The sequence below is a fragment of the Tauraco erythrolophus genome, chromosome 3 (genome assembly GCF_009769465.1).
Source record: "Tauraco erythrolophus isolate bTauEry1 chromosome 3, bTauEry1.pri, whole genome shotgun sequence".
In the NCBI taxonomy this organism is placed as follows: domain Eukaryota; kingdom Metazoa; phylum Chordata; class Aves; order Musophagiformes; family Musophagidae; genus Tauraco; species Tauraco erythrolophus.
In genome coordinates, this window is record NC_141467.1 from 58,081,027 (window position 1) to 58,098,825 (window position 17,799).

Consider the following 17,799-nt stretch of genomic DNA (forward strand, 5'->3'; position numbering starts at 1 on the left):
TAAACAAAGTGAAGCAAAGGGAAGGTTCTTACCAAGCAGGGAGACAGTTTTTAACACTGACAGCACGCGTTCAAGACAACTGTGGCTCCGGCTGCAACTATGCGTAAAGCGGCAATAGGCGTAATTCCATCTCACCAGCCAGTCTTCCCTTGTTTTGGCTTCTCTGCGTACATCTTTCAGGAGCTTCTTGGCAACTGAGAAGCTGTTCTATATTCAGATCAAGACAGAATTTTCAGATAATATATCTGAAGAGGAAACAAAATCTCTCTGCAACCAAATTAATGGATGAGAGGATTTAGATAGCACAAGTAGAGCTATAAGAAGATGAGGAGAGGTCTACTGCTTGTTTGGTCTCATATTCAAAACCAGATTTGTGTTAATGAAGAAATTTGAAAAGAAAAAGAGAAGAACAGAGTTTGACAAACCAAGGACATTAAAATAATTCTATCTGCGTGACTAAATGGGCATTAACTGTTCTGCAGTACAAACACATATGGGGAATGTAACTTGGTTTATAACACCATTAAGCAAATCACTTATATTTGTGTTTGGATGAAAAGTTTCATATAAGTAACATTACAGGAAATCTTATTTTTTGTTTATTCCTTTAAGAGTTTATAGTCTACACAGCACTAATGTTATATTGGGTTATTACAGTGCTTAAAATAAACTCTGTCACTGATTGCAGATTTCTGCAGCATCTCAGAAGATAAGGGAGATCTTCACTTAAATATTACTCATCTTGTCTCAAGCTTGAAACACTCAGTGCCCTTTACAAAAGATGGCTATATTTCAGTCATTTTAGCAGTCAGATCCAACCCAAAATTTCTAAGTCACTTAACTTTAGTTTTTATAGAAGCGTTACCCTAACACTTAACGAAATTAATGAAAACCATTAAAAAAAAGTTTCATCATTGTTGATTGAAGCGAATTATATTGATTCAATCTGAATTTGATTTGTTTTCTTGTACAGAAGAGACTATTTGTAAATGAGAAAGCGTAATGTTTGGTTGCAAGCATCCCTTCCATTAAAGGCTAGAGCACTTCAGATACTTTATTTATCTGCCCTTTATAGTGTCAGAAACCATCTGTGGATCAAAGGGGCTTTCAGGCACATTTCCATAATGACAAATTATCTTCAAGTTTTTAATTAACATTTTCCCATTTGTTTTCTACCTCTGTGGAACTGACTATTCTGAGCTTTCAAAACATCCTGGACAGAAGGTCAAAGACAGACAAAGTCTGCCTAGCAAAAAGGTGCCCAAGACCACCTATGAGGCTTTTCCAGCTGTAGTTTCTATATATTTTCTCACAAAACTGGAAGCTATCAGACAGTACATTCACCTGTTTCCTGGCACTTTCTATCATCTTCATTTTCATGTTAAATTTGCAGCTTTTAATCATTGAGTAAATGTCTTCACCCTGTTGATCCACTTCCATTTGGTCACCAGCACCATGTTCTTCATCCACCTCCATACTATCATTGGCCTGATCACAAAGAAGTTTCTCCTGCAGTTTGTCAAGAAAGAAACACCTGCACAATGACAACAGGAGTACAAATCACTCCGGTCCGCATGCAAGCAAATGAACATTCAAAAGTGTTGATCTGCCTGACAATAAACAAAGATAAGAAAAAATGGCAAGCTATAGCATCATCTTTAGCAAGGGCTAAACATAGCCCTCTGAGTCTGGAAAGTCACAACCAGGAACAGGTTGACCCTGAGGGCCTTCTAGGATCCTGAATCAACGATTAAGTATCAGAAAATGTTCATAATAGAGTAGGATTTTTTCTTAGTTTGTTCCTTTAAAATCATAGCTACAACCTCAAAGTTCACCAAGACATAACTTGCATTCCAACTTGACAGAAGTGCAAGCAAACAGGGGCCTTGTTTATATCGTGTAAGTGCCAGGCTGTATTTTATGTCAACCTGCAATCCCAATATATAAGACACCAACACATGTAAACATTGAAATTCGTGTTGCAGAAAAGACCAGCAACCATACTCAACATGTGAAACGGAATTGCCACTAAACAACACAAAATCCTTTTCATTCCACAACTAGTCTGATCTAATTAATAGCATCTCCCATTACATGGACTGTTATTCAATGCAGGGGAAAGCACTGCAGTCTGGAGAAGGGCTTGGCACTGAATAAAGGTACATCCTTTATCACTAATTTCAGCTGAGATAAAGGTTTTTTTAAAAGCAAATAAAAACGTTCAATACATTGACAACTCTTCAAGTCATAAACATTTTGAGATTTTGTAAAGGAATAAGCCACACCATGTCTTCTGCCTAATATTTAACTGCAATAAGCTCCTCTGTAGCCATGCTTTCCTGATGCCCAGAGATGATAAAATAAATTACAGCAAGCAGTGGGTATTAGCAGAGCCATTGAAGATGTTATCCCTCAGGAAAGCAGAAAGAATCTAGATTTGCACGGGAAGAATGGATTGGGATGAAGACAGATACCACGGGGAGGACAGAAAACTTTCAAAATCAAAAAAGGCATTCCAGCTTCTTCGGAGCTAATCCAAAGGAGCCTCCAGAGAACCTTCGTTCTTTCTAGCAAGAGTTGCGCAGCAGAAGTCTCGAATTACAGCACCGGTCATTGACTTTCCTCTGAACATGTGAAGCGCTGATAGCGACAGGGCTGGGCTTATTTTGTATACAGACTCTCCAACTTTGGAACTTACCTACAAAGTAGGTAAGTATTTTTATTCGTAACGGACTGGCCTTTTGCGTGGTGTTTCATTGAGCTAAATGCAGCTGATCTATTCAATTACAAGTGGATGTGTTCAAGGGCTGCTGAGGTGAGCTAGCTCCTACAGCACATGTAGTCACTGAGGCAAGAAAATGCCTCAACTAACAGCTACGTTTCTGTACCAAACGTGGTTTATTCCCTGTCCATTTCTTAACCTCCTTTTGCTTATCACTACAAGTTAGTCACACAAAAAACAGTTATACTGATAAAGCTATTACAATGGTTAAGAAAAAGTCATACACTGGATCAACAACCCCACTATATGAAAACAAACAGCATTAGAAAAAGCACCTCTCGGAACTCAACAGACAGAACTAAAGCTAACCCAAGAACGAAATTTTACCGATTTGTAATGATATCATCCCAGATGTTCATAGGATCCATTTTAGCATCTGGATATCTGCTTGTCCAAATTCTGAGAAGTCTCTTAAGGGACGCCTGTGAAGCTAAGTTACCTAGAAATCAATTAAAAATACCTTAAATGCATCTAAACCCAGAGTGAAAAGGCCTAAACCAAACATAGTCTAACATTCAAACCACAGAACTATAGTAAAACAATCCACTTGCATTTCTGGGCTTGCATTAAATACACTACTTAGTGATCATATTGCTTTTGTATATTGCTAAATCACAGGAGATTCAATAAGGACATCAATGTCAATTGCCACTGGGAATCACCACTGGGCAGGTACCTTTCCATATGTGAATATGCTGGATGTAGTGGGACTGTTAACTAAATTTAATATATAATTTGGTTTATGCACATAAATGTGTATTTCATGCCTGCCTCAGTAGCTATAAATTATATACCACATCCATCTTTTACCTCTGCTAACCACTATGTGCTACCAGAAATCTTAGTTTAAAACTATTACTTAAACTTTTAAGAGAGATGCTTAACTCTAATCACAATAGGTAGACTAATAAAACTTTGCAATAGAACACAGAATTATCTCCAAGCCTACCTTCCACAACCGCAATAGTTCTTACTGTCAAGAAGACAGTAAGAAATAATTCCAGACCCATGCTCCTTCAAACAGGAGTTCAGTGTGGAAATAGAAATTCAAAGTTTAGGAAACCATGATTATTTAACACAAAAAAATGAAAGTCACTTCAGAAAAAAAGAAAAATCTTTACTTCTCTTGGACATAAACCTGATGAAATCCTGTATTTCTGTCAAAGCTTGTACAGACTGCAGTTTGGTCATTCGACTTTGATACAACAAAGTATCAATGCTGGAATAGCTCTGAAAAGAAAAGGAGAGAATGAATGATTTCATATACAGAAATTACACTATGGTTCTATTCAGTGCTCTACAAATTATTTATCTGCTGCCACTATATATTATGGTCTACAACCCAATCTTTTACAACTAATTTAATAATCTGTAGTCTGAGAGCAACTCTACTTTGGACAAGTACGGAAGCATATTCTAGCTGCAATTCCTATTCTAATTTTTAGGATAGTCCTATGGTCTAATCAAAACTTGGCAAAGGATGGAACTTGTAACTTCTCAACATAACAACTCTTGTTTCAAGTTTGCTCTGGGGACAGAAGGCTTCTGAAAAGATGAATGAAATAAAACTGATATTAATTAAGCAAAATAAAACAAATTAAAATGAGAGGATGCACTCCACTGGCTGGCTCAACTCTCATCATTGCAAGCATTGAGTGCAATGGAAGTTTTGTCATATGAATGGAAAGCACCTAGATTTTGTTGTATTTGAGCGTTTCTCTCAAGAGTATAATCTAGCAGCAGTAACAGCAACAACAGTTTCATTGTTCCACAAGTTTATACAGAAGAATCATGTCAGAGATAGGAGAGATTGTTACCTGCATGAAGATCTGCATGCCATTGCTAATGTAATATTCAGCTCTGTCAAAATCATCTTGCAGGATGTAAAGGAGACTAAGCTCTTGGCTGTAATGCATTTCTATAATGGCTTTCTTCTGTTCCGTCTTCATTGCCTCGTCAATAAAAGTTAGCAAAGTCTGGTCATTTTCACCACTGAGCAGTAACTTCAACTTACTGCGTATTATATAGGGCAGATAGATCTCCTAAAAGGTGAAAATACGGACTTTATTTCTAGGAATGGAATATTAGATGACCAATTTTTTGTTATCAGTGGCAGATCAAACAAATATAAAAATATTTTGAGCGGTTTTCTTAAACGTTTTCCCTTTAGACAAATTCCAATTTGCTAACAAATCACAGTAGCCTTTTCTGATAGGCTCAAGAAATAGTTAGCAAATTCTAGCAGTTTCAAAACCAGTGGTTCAGTAACTCCTAAAACATGAAATAAATAAAAGCGATAAAAGCAACAAAAACATTGCAAGAAGATGATGATTATGATAAAGCTGGTCCTATATGATCAGCCATAGACTCAAGATAAACAGCAGAAGTAATTGCTTCCATTATTTTATATATCAGACACTCTGCTAATTTCCACAGTAAAAGCTACCCAAATAATGCAATAGATTTCCACTCAAAAATCACAGTACTGTAGGACTGCAGAGATAAAAACAGTGCAGAATCAAAGTGATTTCTAAAAACCTGAAAAAATGGATCATTCCATGTTTTGCTTAGGTCTGGGGGTTTTCCACTATCAATATTAATGGTAGCACAATACTCCAGAGCCTTCCACTCTGTCAGGTGGTCATAGCATTCCAGGGATGCAAGTTCCCAGAAGTCCTTCTCTGCTTCTGTTGGTTCTCCATCTTGCCAGTCTTTAGAGAGTGCCTAGGGAATGAATTTGAAGGGGAGGAAGGTTATCATCTGGAATTTGACACTTGTTTCAATTCTAAGTCACCAGGAACTTAACAATAATTCATTGTCTCAAAGATATCTATCTATTTACCGGTATGTGACAACAACATTAAATGCAGAAAATTCAACCTTGTCAGTATATATATATATAAATTCATTTCAGGTAGCCATCTTTAGTAAACCTGCATTTTTAAACAGTGAAGACTTTTAAAGAAGGTTAAAAGATCCTTTTTCTTTTTTCCTCACTGTAACTCACATTTTCTTTGCCGTGAACACATATAGTTTTGTTCTCTTGCTAGTGCGCCCACAGTGTTTTACTTGTTAGCCTAGGTGATTGCACACGTGAAGCTATGTAATAAACAGTAAAAAGTATCATGCTTACTGCTCTATTGTGACTACTCATCTATTCTCATGTCTTTACAGACTGAATCATCAATCAAACAAAACACAAGGATATTTTAAACAATATGCTACTTCTCAAAACATTTAATTTTGGCTTATTAGTTATAAGATATGAAAGATTTATGAAATAAAAAAACATTGTTGTCATTTTACCTCATCGTAATATTTAGCTGCTTCAGCATAATCACTCCTTGCTTCTGCCAACAATGCTTTCTGTGTAATTTCCTTAGTCCCAATCTTACCACTGAAAATGCCACGAAGGACATCATAATCCCCAAGAGATCGGTAGAGCCTAGTAAAATTGAAAAGAGAAATTTTAATTAGTTGAACAGAGGTATATCAATGTAAACATAAGCTATTTAAAAAAATAATTCAATAAGCAGTAATACTACTGATCTACTGATGTGTAACAGTAAATTTTTTTTTAATATTTCCTATATGAGATCATAAACATATATTTAACTAGATAAACTTCATCTTGTAAGGTAATACCTGAACTGTGGAAACTCCTGTCGTTGAAAAGCTATGAACAAGATGTTTTTCAGCAGTCTGATAGCATCATCAGGGTGCACAGCTGTTAAGTCTAACTGCTCTAACTGAAAGATAGTAATTAACTGACACGAAATTAACAGCAAATCTAATTCTAAAAGACGGAAAGACTGAAAAAGAAATCCCATAAGCCATAAAGGCGGAGTTCTGCACAAGGCAAACTTAAATGAGAGTAAATTGTCTCAAACAAGAACTTACTTTGCAAGTTCAATCCATCTGATCACATCTGGGGGAATCTCTGTCCTCCCACGCATCCGCTTGGACGGAGGCTCCTCCGCAGGGGACAGGGCCATCAGGGCACGCTCCAGAAGAAGGATGCCCACTGGCTGCTGTAAACTTGCAAGGCAACTCGTGCTCACATTAGCTGAATCCAGTTCTAGTAGTTCTCTGTGCTGGTAACTCATTTCCTATAAAATGAAACAAAACAATAGGTGTCTTCTTAGTCTAAAACCATATTGATAGTTACCTTTTACAGGTCGCTCATTTGATATCCCTTTTCTTACAGTGCAAGCTTTGGAAATAAGCCATTAAATTTCATCTGGTTTTTAATCTGTCCTGAAAGCCAATCCCAGAGCCTTACAGTCAATTTTAAGATTATACCTGTAGACAAAAGCAGCTCTTTTTATCACCATTACTTTCCTGATGGGACTTGAACCTGTAGACAACTAAAATGTCAAACAACCAGAAGGAAACGGCAGTGAAGTAGGAAGCCTTTCTGAAACAAGCCAATATTTATTATACTGCTGATATATAGGAAACAGAAGCTGTATTTTCAAACATCCAATCCATTAGGACAACCTTTGTGATCCAAAATGACAGTCTCAGCATTATGTGCTCTGTTCCCTCTCTCACACAATCTCTCCTGATCAATATGAACTCTATTCCCTGTTGGGGAAAAGACTTCCTCTCCCTGTTATGCAGGATGCTCAAATACACAGGCTGCGGCTTGCCTTAGTGCTGCTCTTCTTTTGTTATTGAATGGAGATGGCAATGAGATGTTCTTATTGCTCTTACAAAGTCCATATTTTTTACTAATTTTAACTTACCTATTTTTGAGTCTTCATTTTACGTCTGTTCAGAAAAAAAGTAGCCTAACACACACAACAGTGTTATTAATAGGGTCTAACAGACAGCATAATTCAACACAAATAATAGTATCAAGACAGAGAACCAACAAATGCAATGTCAAGAGGGAATATTAACAGACAGCTATTGCGAGATGCTGGCTCGAAAAATACCAAGACAGCCCAGAAAAATTCCCATAGCATTCGACCTTTTATGCAGCTGCACAGAAAAAAGTAAACAAGAACTTACATTTTTTTCAGATGTGTAAATACAAGTACTAAGCAGCAAAGTCTGTCACTATTTAAAAAGCTAGTCCAAACTAGACATTTCTCCTGTATTACGAATGACATCTACTGTCACAGAGTATTTAAATTTCCATAACAGAAAGTAGCAGCCATTACCTGCCACTCAAAAAAAGATTATTTTGAGAGCTACAAATCAGACGCAACATTAAGATTGACACAGTTGACAAGAAACACTAAATACAGTGACAATGAGTATGTAACAGGTGCTTGGACAAGCTTTTATCTCCCTGAAAACTGGGGTAAAAGATGAAGCTCACAATCTATTCCAAGTCAGTATATTCTCATAGCAGAAAGGCTTGTGTTTCCTTTCCAGTGAAACAGCTGTGATGTACCCACTCACCCTTCTGTGGAAGTGAGTCCATCCCTCATTACTGAAAATCCCCAGACAACTACTTCAAGGAGACTAATTTGAATAAATGAGAGGCTAACAACAAACAGTCTGACAGCTATCGATATCCTCAAGACATCAAAGTATTCCTCAGTAAGCACTTCCCAGAAAACAGGGAGATAAGCACATGACACCCACTTACCCCTTTCAATTGTTCTTGTGGCTTTCATTTAAAACCGCCTCTTCTTGTTACTGATGCAATTAAAACATTAAAAGGTCACTCAAACTTTACAGATTAGAAATTGTAGAATCCTTGAAAAATCAGTTCAGAGGCACGAATTACCTGTCCACCTTAACAAGAGTCACTTGAAATATCCATTTGGTTAACAATTGTCTTCTCACCTCTGTCTAAATTTCAGTAACAGTATTTAACCTTCACTGCCACTGGGTTTTATCACACATTCAAAGACATTATATTCAATTACTTTCATGACATTTGGCAGGATTTACCTGGATGCATGCAATGAATGGTGGAAAATAAGACAGGCTCATACTCAGGAAATTATTGAAGTCGTTCAGCAGCTTCTGGACGATGGCTTTTTTCTCAGAAGGAGTTTTAGATTTTTCTACTTCATGAAAAATTCCACTAAACAAACTGCTGAAAAGTTGCTTGGCAAATGTTGGATCTCTCTGTAGATTACAACAAAAGCAGTAAGGCCACTGAATTTTGCTGTGACATAATAAACTAATAAATAAAATTAAGAGATATGACCCACCCTGTACCTAATCCCTATGTGGACACTCTTTGGGAGTGGAATAATGAGTCTGGCATGCATCACATCTATGCCAGGAATTACTGTACTGCCCATTCAAATCCCATCTTAATGCTTTTACATAAAGAAACTCCAAGACAAGGTAGGTTTCAGGTCGGAGTGTTGGTAGAGAGGATGGAATTCACAATTTTCACATATTCACAATTCCCACTACAGGAACCAGACACCAAATATCATCTTACGGACATCACTGTCAGTGAAGAGGGTTTCAGGAAAAAAATCAGAAGACATCAATGTGTGAGGAGATCTGGACCTAACATTGAGGGAGCCAACACAGAGAGACAAACTATCTGTACAGACATACAGTTTCACCTGAGATTTAAAGGCATTTTTTCCTAATCTTATGCATCCTGGTCTATCACAGGACTGGAATTTGGTCTAACTCTTGATCTGATGCTATTCAGCTAATTCATGATTTTGCTACTTCCTCCCTTTACACAGAGATAAGGGATCATCAAAAGAAATTAAATACAAAGGTAATCAGGAACAGTGCGACTCCTCAAACACTGTAAAATGGGATAGGTTCAGCCTACAGTTTCTATTGCTTTCAGGTAGGAAAAGGAATATCAAATCACCTTTACTGAGTAGTCTGAGCCCAGTCTTACGACACAGTAACTTCATTTGTATTTTTACAACTCCACTATAGCCATATAAAAGAATAAAAATATCTGTTTTGTTGCTGTACAGTGAGATATCCTTTGCAATAATGCCTGTAAAGACCACCGTCATCTCTTTCTCAAGTCGAGGAACCCAGAGGCAATGGACATAGCTAATGTCTCAGGTCCTTTGTTTTCAACTCAACTGCTCAGGTGAGGCAAGCTACAAGGCATCTTCTCTCATCACTGCACCAGCCCAGGGGTAGAAGAAACACTCCCCCAAAACAGACTCTTTAAATGCATGTCACAGTGGCTGACTACAAAACAACAAATCGATTTTCAAAGCAGTTGCCCAGCTACACATCATTTTCCCTACTAGAACAGAAAATTTCACAAACGACCTTTGAAAAGCAGACAGACCTGGGCAAGGCCCTGCAGAGGGGCAATGAGACTGCAGTATTCAATCTGGATGTCAGGAAGGTCTCCTACTCGGTAACTTCTGTACAAAGTAACCTGGGCATCATACTTCATCTTCAGCTCAGATTTCATCTCCTGAAATGCATTGCTCATTTTTAAAAAATAATCATCATATTACTTAGAAAGAACTGTATCTAGCTAAGACAAAATAAGCAAGACCATTTCTGAAGTGTTTTATAAACTTCTGCCATGCTTATTAAACAAATATATTTTCTATAAAGTTGTAATATGGTTAAACCCAAAGTTATCTCCAAAGTCTTGTTCATAGACTCACTTCAGCCATTAATTTTTAATATTAATGCCTTGTAGTTGCTGCTTCCATACAGGTAGTATTTAAGTCACTTTTAAAGGGAATGACTACGACTGACAGCTAGCAAGCTGCTACAGTTTAGTAATTCACTGCCTGCCAGCTGAGGCACAGCAGTCCAATAAATGATGGTTTTCAGCCTGGCTCAGGTGCAAAGTCAAATAAGGTTGACACTACAGCTAGTGTGTTTTATTTCACACAGTGGCTTGGGGAGGGGAAGGAAGAAGGATGAACCTGGTAGAATTGATTCCTAGTAAAACTTAAACCAAACCGTAATAAAACTTGCAAACTGTGGTTGTTAAATAGCTGCCCTGCCTTTTGCTGAGGCTTAAAGTAACACACTTAAATTGAACAAGTGCTACTACCAGATACAGACAAAAATCTCTCTCTTCCTCTGCCCTTCTTCCTTTTCATAGCACTGATACGCCATAAAGAAATCAGCAGTAAGTTTGTAGGCTGGGATTTTAACTACTGCCGTTAGCAGATAAACCAGAAGATGATGGGTGGATATATACATTGGTAGAATGGAAGAGGGAAACAGAAGAAAGTTTGAAGATTCTTTTTCTCTTCTGTAAACCCTTTGTAATTTTGCTATTTGAGCCCATTTTTCTTCTATACAACTTCAAAGGGATGATTTTCAAAAAACTTTCAAGAAAATATGCTGGGAGAAATTAGAACATTGCTAAAGCTATTTTCAAACACTGTCTTGCTCAGGACCTACTTTTTCCTGTTTTGCACCGTCAAGGAGCAAACAGGTATTAAAGCAAGTCACCGAGTTCTATGTCTGTTTATGTGTAACGAATCTCTTGAAAAGTTCAAGGGCTCCTGACAGCATTCAGAGTCTCCTCTGGTCTTCTATTGTGAAATTTGTTGGTTGTATTTTGGACTGTCATACAGAACACATTTACAGGTTCTCTCTTGCAGGGTGGGAGGAAATGGTAGCTTTAGCTTGCAAGTAAATATAAATGGGCTAAAACACGTGTTTGTGTGGTTCTTCCAGACATAAGTTCTGTTTACACAGTTGTCTGCAGCTGCAAAGAATTCTAAGTGTCTCAAACTGGTAGCTCTCAACCCTAGTTACTTCGCTCTTGGTGTAACTGCTATCATTTTTAGATGATAATGTATGCTATTTTTAGTAACATGAATCTCTGAAAAACTGTTAAAGATCTTAAAAATGAAACTTATTGTACATACATAACATAACCTAACCAGGAAATCCACACAGTACTAAGCTTCTGACCTTGATAAACACTCAGAAAATGATTACTACTGACATTCCTTCAGGTTAGAAGTATGCAACAGTTCTGGTTAGTCCATCAGCTGTATCACATTTTTGATTTCACCTTCAGATGCTGGATAATGTTCTCCAACTATTTCTGCAGAGTACTGTAGCTTCAGGGCTCCTGCTTTCCAGGATGACAACGATAAAGAGATTCCAATAGCTCTTAGGACTCCATCACACAAAATCACTTCATATACACTAAATGGTAGACTGGAAGTGTTATCATCCAGCATCTTTTCTCACTCATGCCAAGTAACGTCATTTAGCTCAAAGCACATAAATGGTATGATTTCCAAACAAAACCTTCTAAAGCATTTAAAGTAGCAACCAGTATCTTACACCTACCCTTTCTTCACAAAGTTACTTCTAGAGACGAAGTATAATATTGCAAATGGCATTGGGACTTAAGGTTTTAAACTTATTTGGATTGACAAACCTTTTCTCTTTTCTGTTCAGCCACACCTCTTCTAGCATAAATCAGACTGAGTTTCTCTTGGTCCTTCAAGAAACGTCTCCGCAGTCTTAGAATTTCTGCTCGTTCTTCTATACCTAGAGAACACACAATCATGTCCACAGCTTCTCCTTTCTCAAGCAAACTTCGGATTTAAGGCAAGAGCATCATATAATAACAAACGTATCTGTGTTTATTAGCTTACCAGCTAGTCTTCTAAGTTTCATATCCAACAACTCAATGCAAGGTCTTTCAAGATAGCAATTAAAACAAATTCAGTTGTTCTTAGGAGAAAAGGTAATAAGCATTTATATAAAAACTTTAAGCACATGGATGAGATATAAGGGTCAAACTATTGTATGGGGAAAGGCACTAAAACTAATGAATGAATTTGCCCATATGACAGATTTATTTTAAGCTCTCAAAGGCAAGTATAGTATTTGCACCATATTCCATAAAGTATACAACTGCCTACCTAAAAGAAGCGCTAAACATATTCAAAGATTGGGTAATAATAATACAGTACTAAATTGTTTAAAGTACTATTACAGAACTGTCACTGGATCAACTCCTGCTCAGGACAGGAAGAGATCAGGTTAGGAAAGCTAAAGCCCTGATAGAGTTAAATCCGGCCAGGTACATCAAGGGCAACAAGAAAAACTTCTATAGATATGTCGGTGATAAAAAGAGATCTAGAGAAAACGTAGGCCCTCTCCAGAAGGAAACGGGGGACCTGGCTACCCGGGATATGGAGAAGGCTGAGATACTCAATGACTTCGTCTCAGTCTTCACTGGCAAGAGCTCCAGCTGCACTGCCCAAGTCACGGAAAGCAAAGGCAGGGACTGTGAGAATGAAGAACTGCCCACTGTAGGAGAAGATCAGGTTTGAGATCATCTAAAGCACCTGAAGGTCCATGGGACCTGATGAGGTGCATCCGCAGGTCCTGAGAAGACTGGCAGATGAAGTTGCTAAGCCACTATCCATCATATTTCAGAAGTCGTGGCAGTCTCGTGAAGTACCCACTGACTGGAAAAGGGGGAAACATAGTTCCCATCTTTAAAAAGGGAAAAAAAAGAAGACCCAGGGAACTACAGGCCAGTATCACCTCTGTGCCCAGCAAGATCATGGAGCAGATCCTCCTGGTGACTATGCTAAGGCACATAGAAAATAAGGAGGTGACTGGTGACAGCCAACACTGCTTCACTAGGGGCAAATCCTGCCTGACTAATTTGGTGATCTTCTATGATGAGATTACAGCATTGATGGATAGGGGAAGAGCAACTGACATCGTCTACCTGGACTTATGCAAAGCACTTGATACTGTCTCACACAACATCCCTGTCTCACACAACTGGAAAGACATGGTTTTGATGGATGGACCACTTGGTGGATAAGGAATTGGCTGGATGGTCGCACTCAAAGAGTTGTGGTCAATGGTTCAATGTCCAAGTGAAGGCCAGTGATGAGTGGTGTTCCTCAGGAGTCAGTACTGGGGCCAGTGCTATTTAACATCTTTGTTGGTGACATGGACAGTGGGATCGAGTGCACCCTCAGCAAGTTTGCAGATGACACCAAGTTGTGTGGTGTTGCGGACACGCTGGAGGGAAGGGATGCCATCCAGAGGGACCTTGACAGGCTGGAGAGGTAGCCCTGTGAGAACCTCATGAAGTTCAACAAGGCCAAGTGCAAGGTCCTGCACGTGGGTCGGGGCAATCCCATGCAAAAGTACAGGCTGGGCGGAGAATGGATCAAGAGCAGCCCTGAGAAAGACTTGGGAGTGCTGGTGGATGAGAAGCTCAACATGAGGTGGCAATGTGCGCTTGCAGCCCAGAAAGCCAACCGTGTCCTGGGCTACATCCGAAGAAGTGTGGCCAGCAGGTCGAGGGAGGTGATTCTGCCCCTCTACTCTGCTCTCATGAGACCCCACCTGGAATACTGTGTTCAGCTCTAGAGTCCCCAACACAAGAAGGACATGGAGCTGTTGGAGCGGGTTCAGAGGAGGGCCATGAAGATGATCAGAGGGCTGAAGCACCTCTGCTATGAAGACAGGCTGAGAGAGTTGGGGCTGTTCAGCCTGGAGAAGAGAAGGCTCCAGGGTGTTCTTATCGCAGGCTTCCAGTACCTAAAGGGGGCCTACAAGAAAGATGGAGAGGGACTTTTTACAAGGGCATGTAGTGATTGGACAAGGGGAAATGGATTTAAACTGAAAGAGGGGAGATTTCGATTAGATATAAGGCAGAAATTCTCCACTCAGAGGGTGGTGAGGCACTGGAACAGGTTGCCCAGAGAAGCTGTGGATGCCCCATCCCTGGAGGTGTTCAAGGCCAGGCTGGATGAGGCTTTGGGCAACCTGGTGTAGTGGAGGGTTTCCCTGCCCATGGCAGGGGGTTTGGAACTAGATGATCTTTGAGGTCCCTTCCAACCATAACCATTCTATGTTTCTATGACAGTCACAGCCACTTTACAGACTGTTCACATCAGTCCATTTCCTAGGTAAGAAGAGTGAGCAAACAAAAACATACCACTGTAACTGGTATTTTCCTGGTAGAAGATGAAGTACTTACTGAAAGGTAGACTGAACTCTCTTTGTGTGGTTCAGTATGGTCCATTCAAAACTGCCCTGAAACACCTCTCCCATGTTGAAAAGGTCAATCTTTATAGCTCTCTGCCTGAACTCCTACTCTCATCCTTCCAGTCAAAATTTTAATGACAAGGTAGGCAAGGGTGAAATGGTGAGGAAATGGAGAGAATGAGCCTAATCCATTCCAGAACAGTACTGATACTTTTCAGTTATTGACTGCGTGGTTGAAGATGCATTCTCAGAAAATAGCAGGTAATTCTAATGCCAGATTGCAACGTTGTAGATCGTGTGAGCACAGGAAAATATATGTTTAAAGAGATCTCTTCTTAAAACAGATAAGCAGTTAAATTTAAAACAGAAGGGACAGAACTGTCTGACATTCATGCTACGATCATCTTAAAGAGCGTTAGGAATGCAAGGATCACACTGGCTGGTTTCTTATACAGTCAGTTCTTTCATCTAGTGACATACAGTTTGCCAACTACTAGCACAATTCTAGCTTTTTGCCACACGTTATGTGTCACCACACATTCCTGAAAACAAAAATCTCCCAAGTTGAATTTCAATTAGAATTTCTCAAAGATAATGGACTGCCAGCCAAATACCTAACAAAGATGGTCTATAAAAATGTAATATTTACATAGAAATTGCATTGTAAGGCTTACAAACCTTTAGTTTTGCTGTCCACCTCATCTCCAGGAAAACTCAACCTTTTTTTCCCAAAATCCGGCCCCACTGGCTTACAGGTTGCTTGTTTAAATTTTTCACTCCGTTTGTTAACCAACAGCATGGATGAAGACAAGGATTCAGACGACGAAGGAACTGTATACTCTGTCAATGTGTCAATGCTACTTCCAGTTAGCCAATTAAAAGAACTACCACCTGTAAAAAAATTGTTAAAACGCTGTAACGTATCTACATATAAATCAAGTGAAAACATCTCATCTCTGAAGCAGGTCATTTTCCTTTTCCAAAAATATAATTCCCAGTGTTTATAGGCAGAATAGATTTCAAGCTGTTAGATAAGAAACAAACAGTTTACATTAGGCAGAACACAAAATATATATGAGACTAATAAAAATATGACTGCATGTTTTTTCTCATAACACAAAAAAAAGCCCTTGAAAACAAAATATTAAATGCATTTACACTTTTACATTAAAAATTCATACGCAGGAATGAAGAGAATGAAATCATCCCTATAGAAAACAAGAAAATTTCAGAAGACACTGGTCTGGACTTACTGACATGTTGGGTAGGTGTAAATTCATATTGCCGCTGGGTAGCCCTCACTCGACGACCAACTGACCCAGAAGCAGAAAGGGATCTTTCTTGTGATAAATTCCTGTGGATACTCTGAGAAGCTTGAGTCTCCACAAACATAGGTGTGAGCATGGTACTTCGATAACGCCAGCTGGAATCAATTACAAAGTCCTATGAACACAAAAAGATTTTAATAAGAACAGTAAGAATGGAGGCTTTTTGCCCTCCTTGGGACAGGAGAGCAGAAGTTTAAGTACAGAATTTAAAATGCCATCCCAGGTATAGGGGCAGAATTTGACTACAAAAAACCCCAAACACAGAAAAGTTCTACATAGCTCAGCAAAAAAGATTACTAATTTGGACTGGTCAGCTATTGATTTACAGCTCGTGTGCCAGTAGTCTGGTTTCTTCGCAGATTTTCTCCAACTTACGGTGCTTCCCTCCACTACTGTCTTTTTTAGGTCTTTCAGTGCTTTTCACATCATCTATACTTGGTATATATAATTATTTTAACTAAATCTTTCTTTTTCAAAAGGAAAGCAAAATTATTGCCCCCACGAAATCTACAAACTTTTGAGACTGTGCATAACCCATGACTGTTGCAGCTGTTAAATATGGAGTACAAAATATATTTTCAAAAATCTACTTCACTACGCCATTCTTCTCCAAGTGGTAACTACATTAAGGAACAGAATTTATCACATGGTTGCACACAGGGTAACACATTACAATTCACCTGAAATTTGCATTCAGACAGTGGATGCTCAAATATTTTTCTGGAATAATCTGGACTCTTGCTAGTCATTTCAAGCAGAAAGTTTGTGATTAGACTCAAGTACTGTGTTTCAATCTTGGCAGAATATAAAGAATTTAACAACGTCAGCATGCGATCAAGAATATTTGCAGGTAATCTTGTCTCATCACTCCAAAAATTCCTGACAATTAATCTGTAAAGGCAAGGAATGAAAGTATTCTTGGTTATCCACAAATAGAAAACACACCGCTATCAAAAAAGTTAAAAAAAAACCCAAACAAAACCACAATGAGATTATAAAGCCTTCAACTAACCCTTTCATGCCATGGGTCTTCCATTGAATTACACCAAATTCCTCCTTCATCTACTATGCTCTATGCCATTTGACTGATATTAAAGATTTACTCTGAAAAAAATGATTTCTATTAAGTTGTTTTTCTCTTGAGAAGTGCTAAGGGTGGATAAGCACAGACATCTCCTGCTCTATCTTTTGCCTCACCAAAAAAATGAAAAAAATCTAACATCCTTCATCATTTAATGTATTTTTGCATGTTTGTGCATAGTGAGGGCCTTCTTGTTGTTCAAAAACTCTAGAACATTAATGCAGAATTAAGTCTAACATATACAAACAACTCCATGGCTTAGAATTTTGTTCAAAAGCTCTGTGCTTCACTTAGATTTGGTGTAACACTATGGGACACAATTTTAAAAGTTAACTTCTTGGAAGAAAAGGAAATATTGTTACCTAACTGTTACTCTTATATTAAAATACTTTAAAAACCTCTAAAGACCAACTCTTCTGTTATAAACAAAGAAAGAGCAATTTAGGGATTTGTTACTTCAGACATGCATCACAACTCTGTTTACTCACTGCAGCTCAGCATTCTCATCAATTAGTCCTTGAAGCAGAATTTCTTTTGCCAGTTTGAGTACTTCCTGAGAATCACCATCTGCTTGGCTTTCTGGATCACTGATGGTAGGAGAAAAATATCTCATTTTAATGACTTCTCTCAAACAATTCACAATAAAATAAGAGGATGAGTACGGTGAGAGAAAAGGAGGAACATGGCCT

At 38.5% G+C, this 17,799-nt stretch overlaps 1 protein-coding gene across 1 annotated transcript in view; it reads right to left on the bottom strand.

The window, feature by feature from the left end:
- The window catches only part of PRKDC (protein kinase, DNA-activated, catalytic subunit), an 84,906-nt gene that overhangs the window by 18,620 nt on the left and 48,487 nt on the right, over positions 1 to 17,799 (bottom strand). The window contains 15 exon segments of the mRNA XM_086608636.1: positions 33 to 207; positions 1,345 to 1,534; positions 3,110 to 3,221; positions 3,904 to 4,012; positions 4,600 to 4,824; positions 5,321 to 5,506; positions 6,089 to 6,227; positions 6,683 to 6,891; positions 8,693 to 8,872; positions 10,032 to 10,163; positions 12,114 to 12,226; positions 15,380 to 15,592; positions 15,955 to 16,144; positions 16,710 to 16,920; positions 17,599 to 17,697. Coding sequence (XP_086464762.1) covers positions 33 to 207; positions 1,345 to 1,534; positions 3,110 to 3,221; positions 3,904 to 4,012; positions 4,600 to 4,824; positions 5,321 to 5,506; positions 6,089 to 6,227; positions 6,683 to 6,891; positions 8,693 to 8,872; positions 10,032 to 10,163; positions 12,114 to 12,226; positions 15,380 to 15,592; positions 15,955 to 16,144; positions 16,710 to 16,920; positions 17,599 to 17,697 — 2,483 coding nt within the window.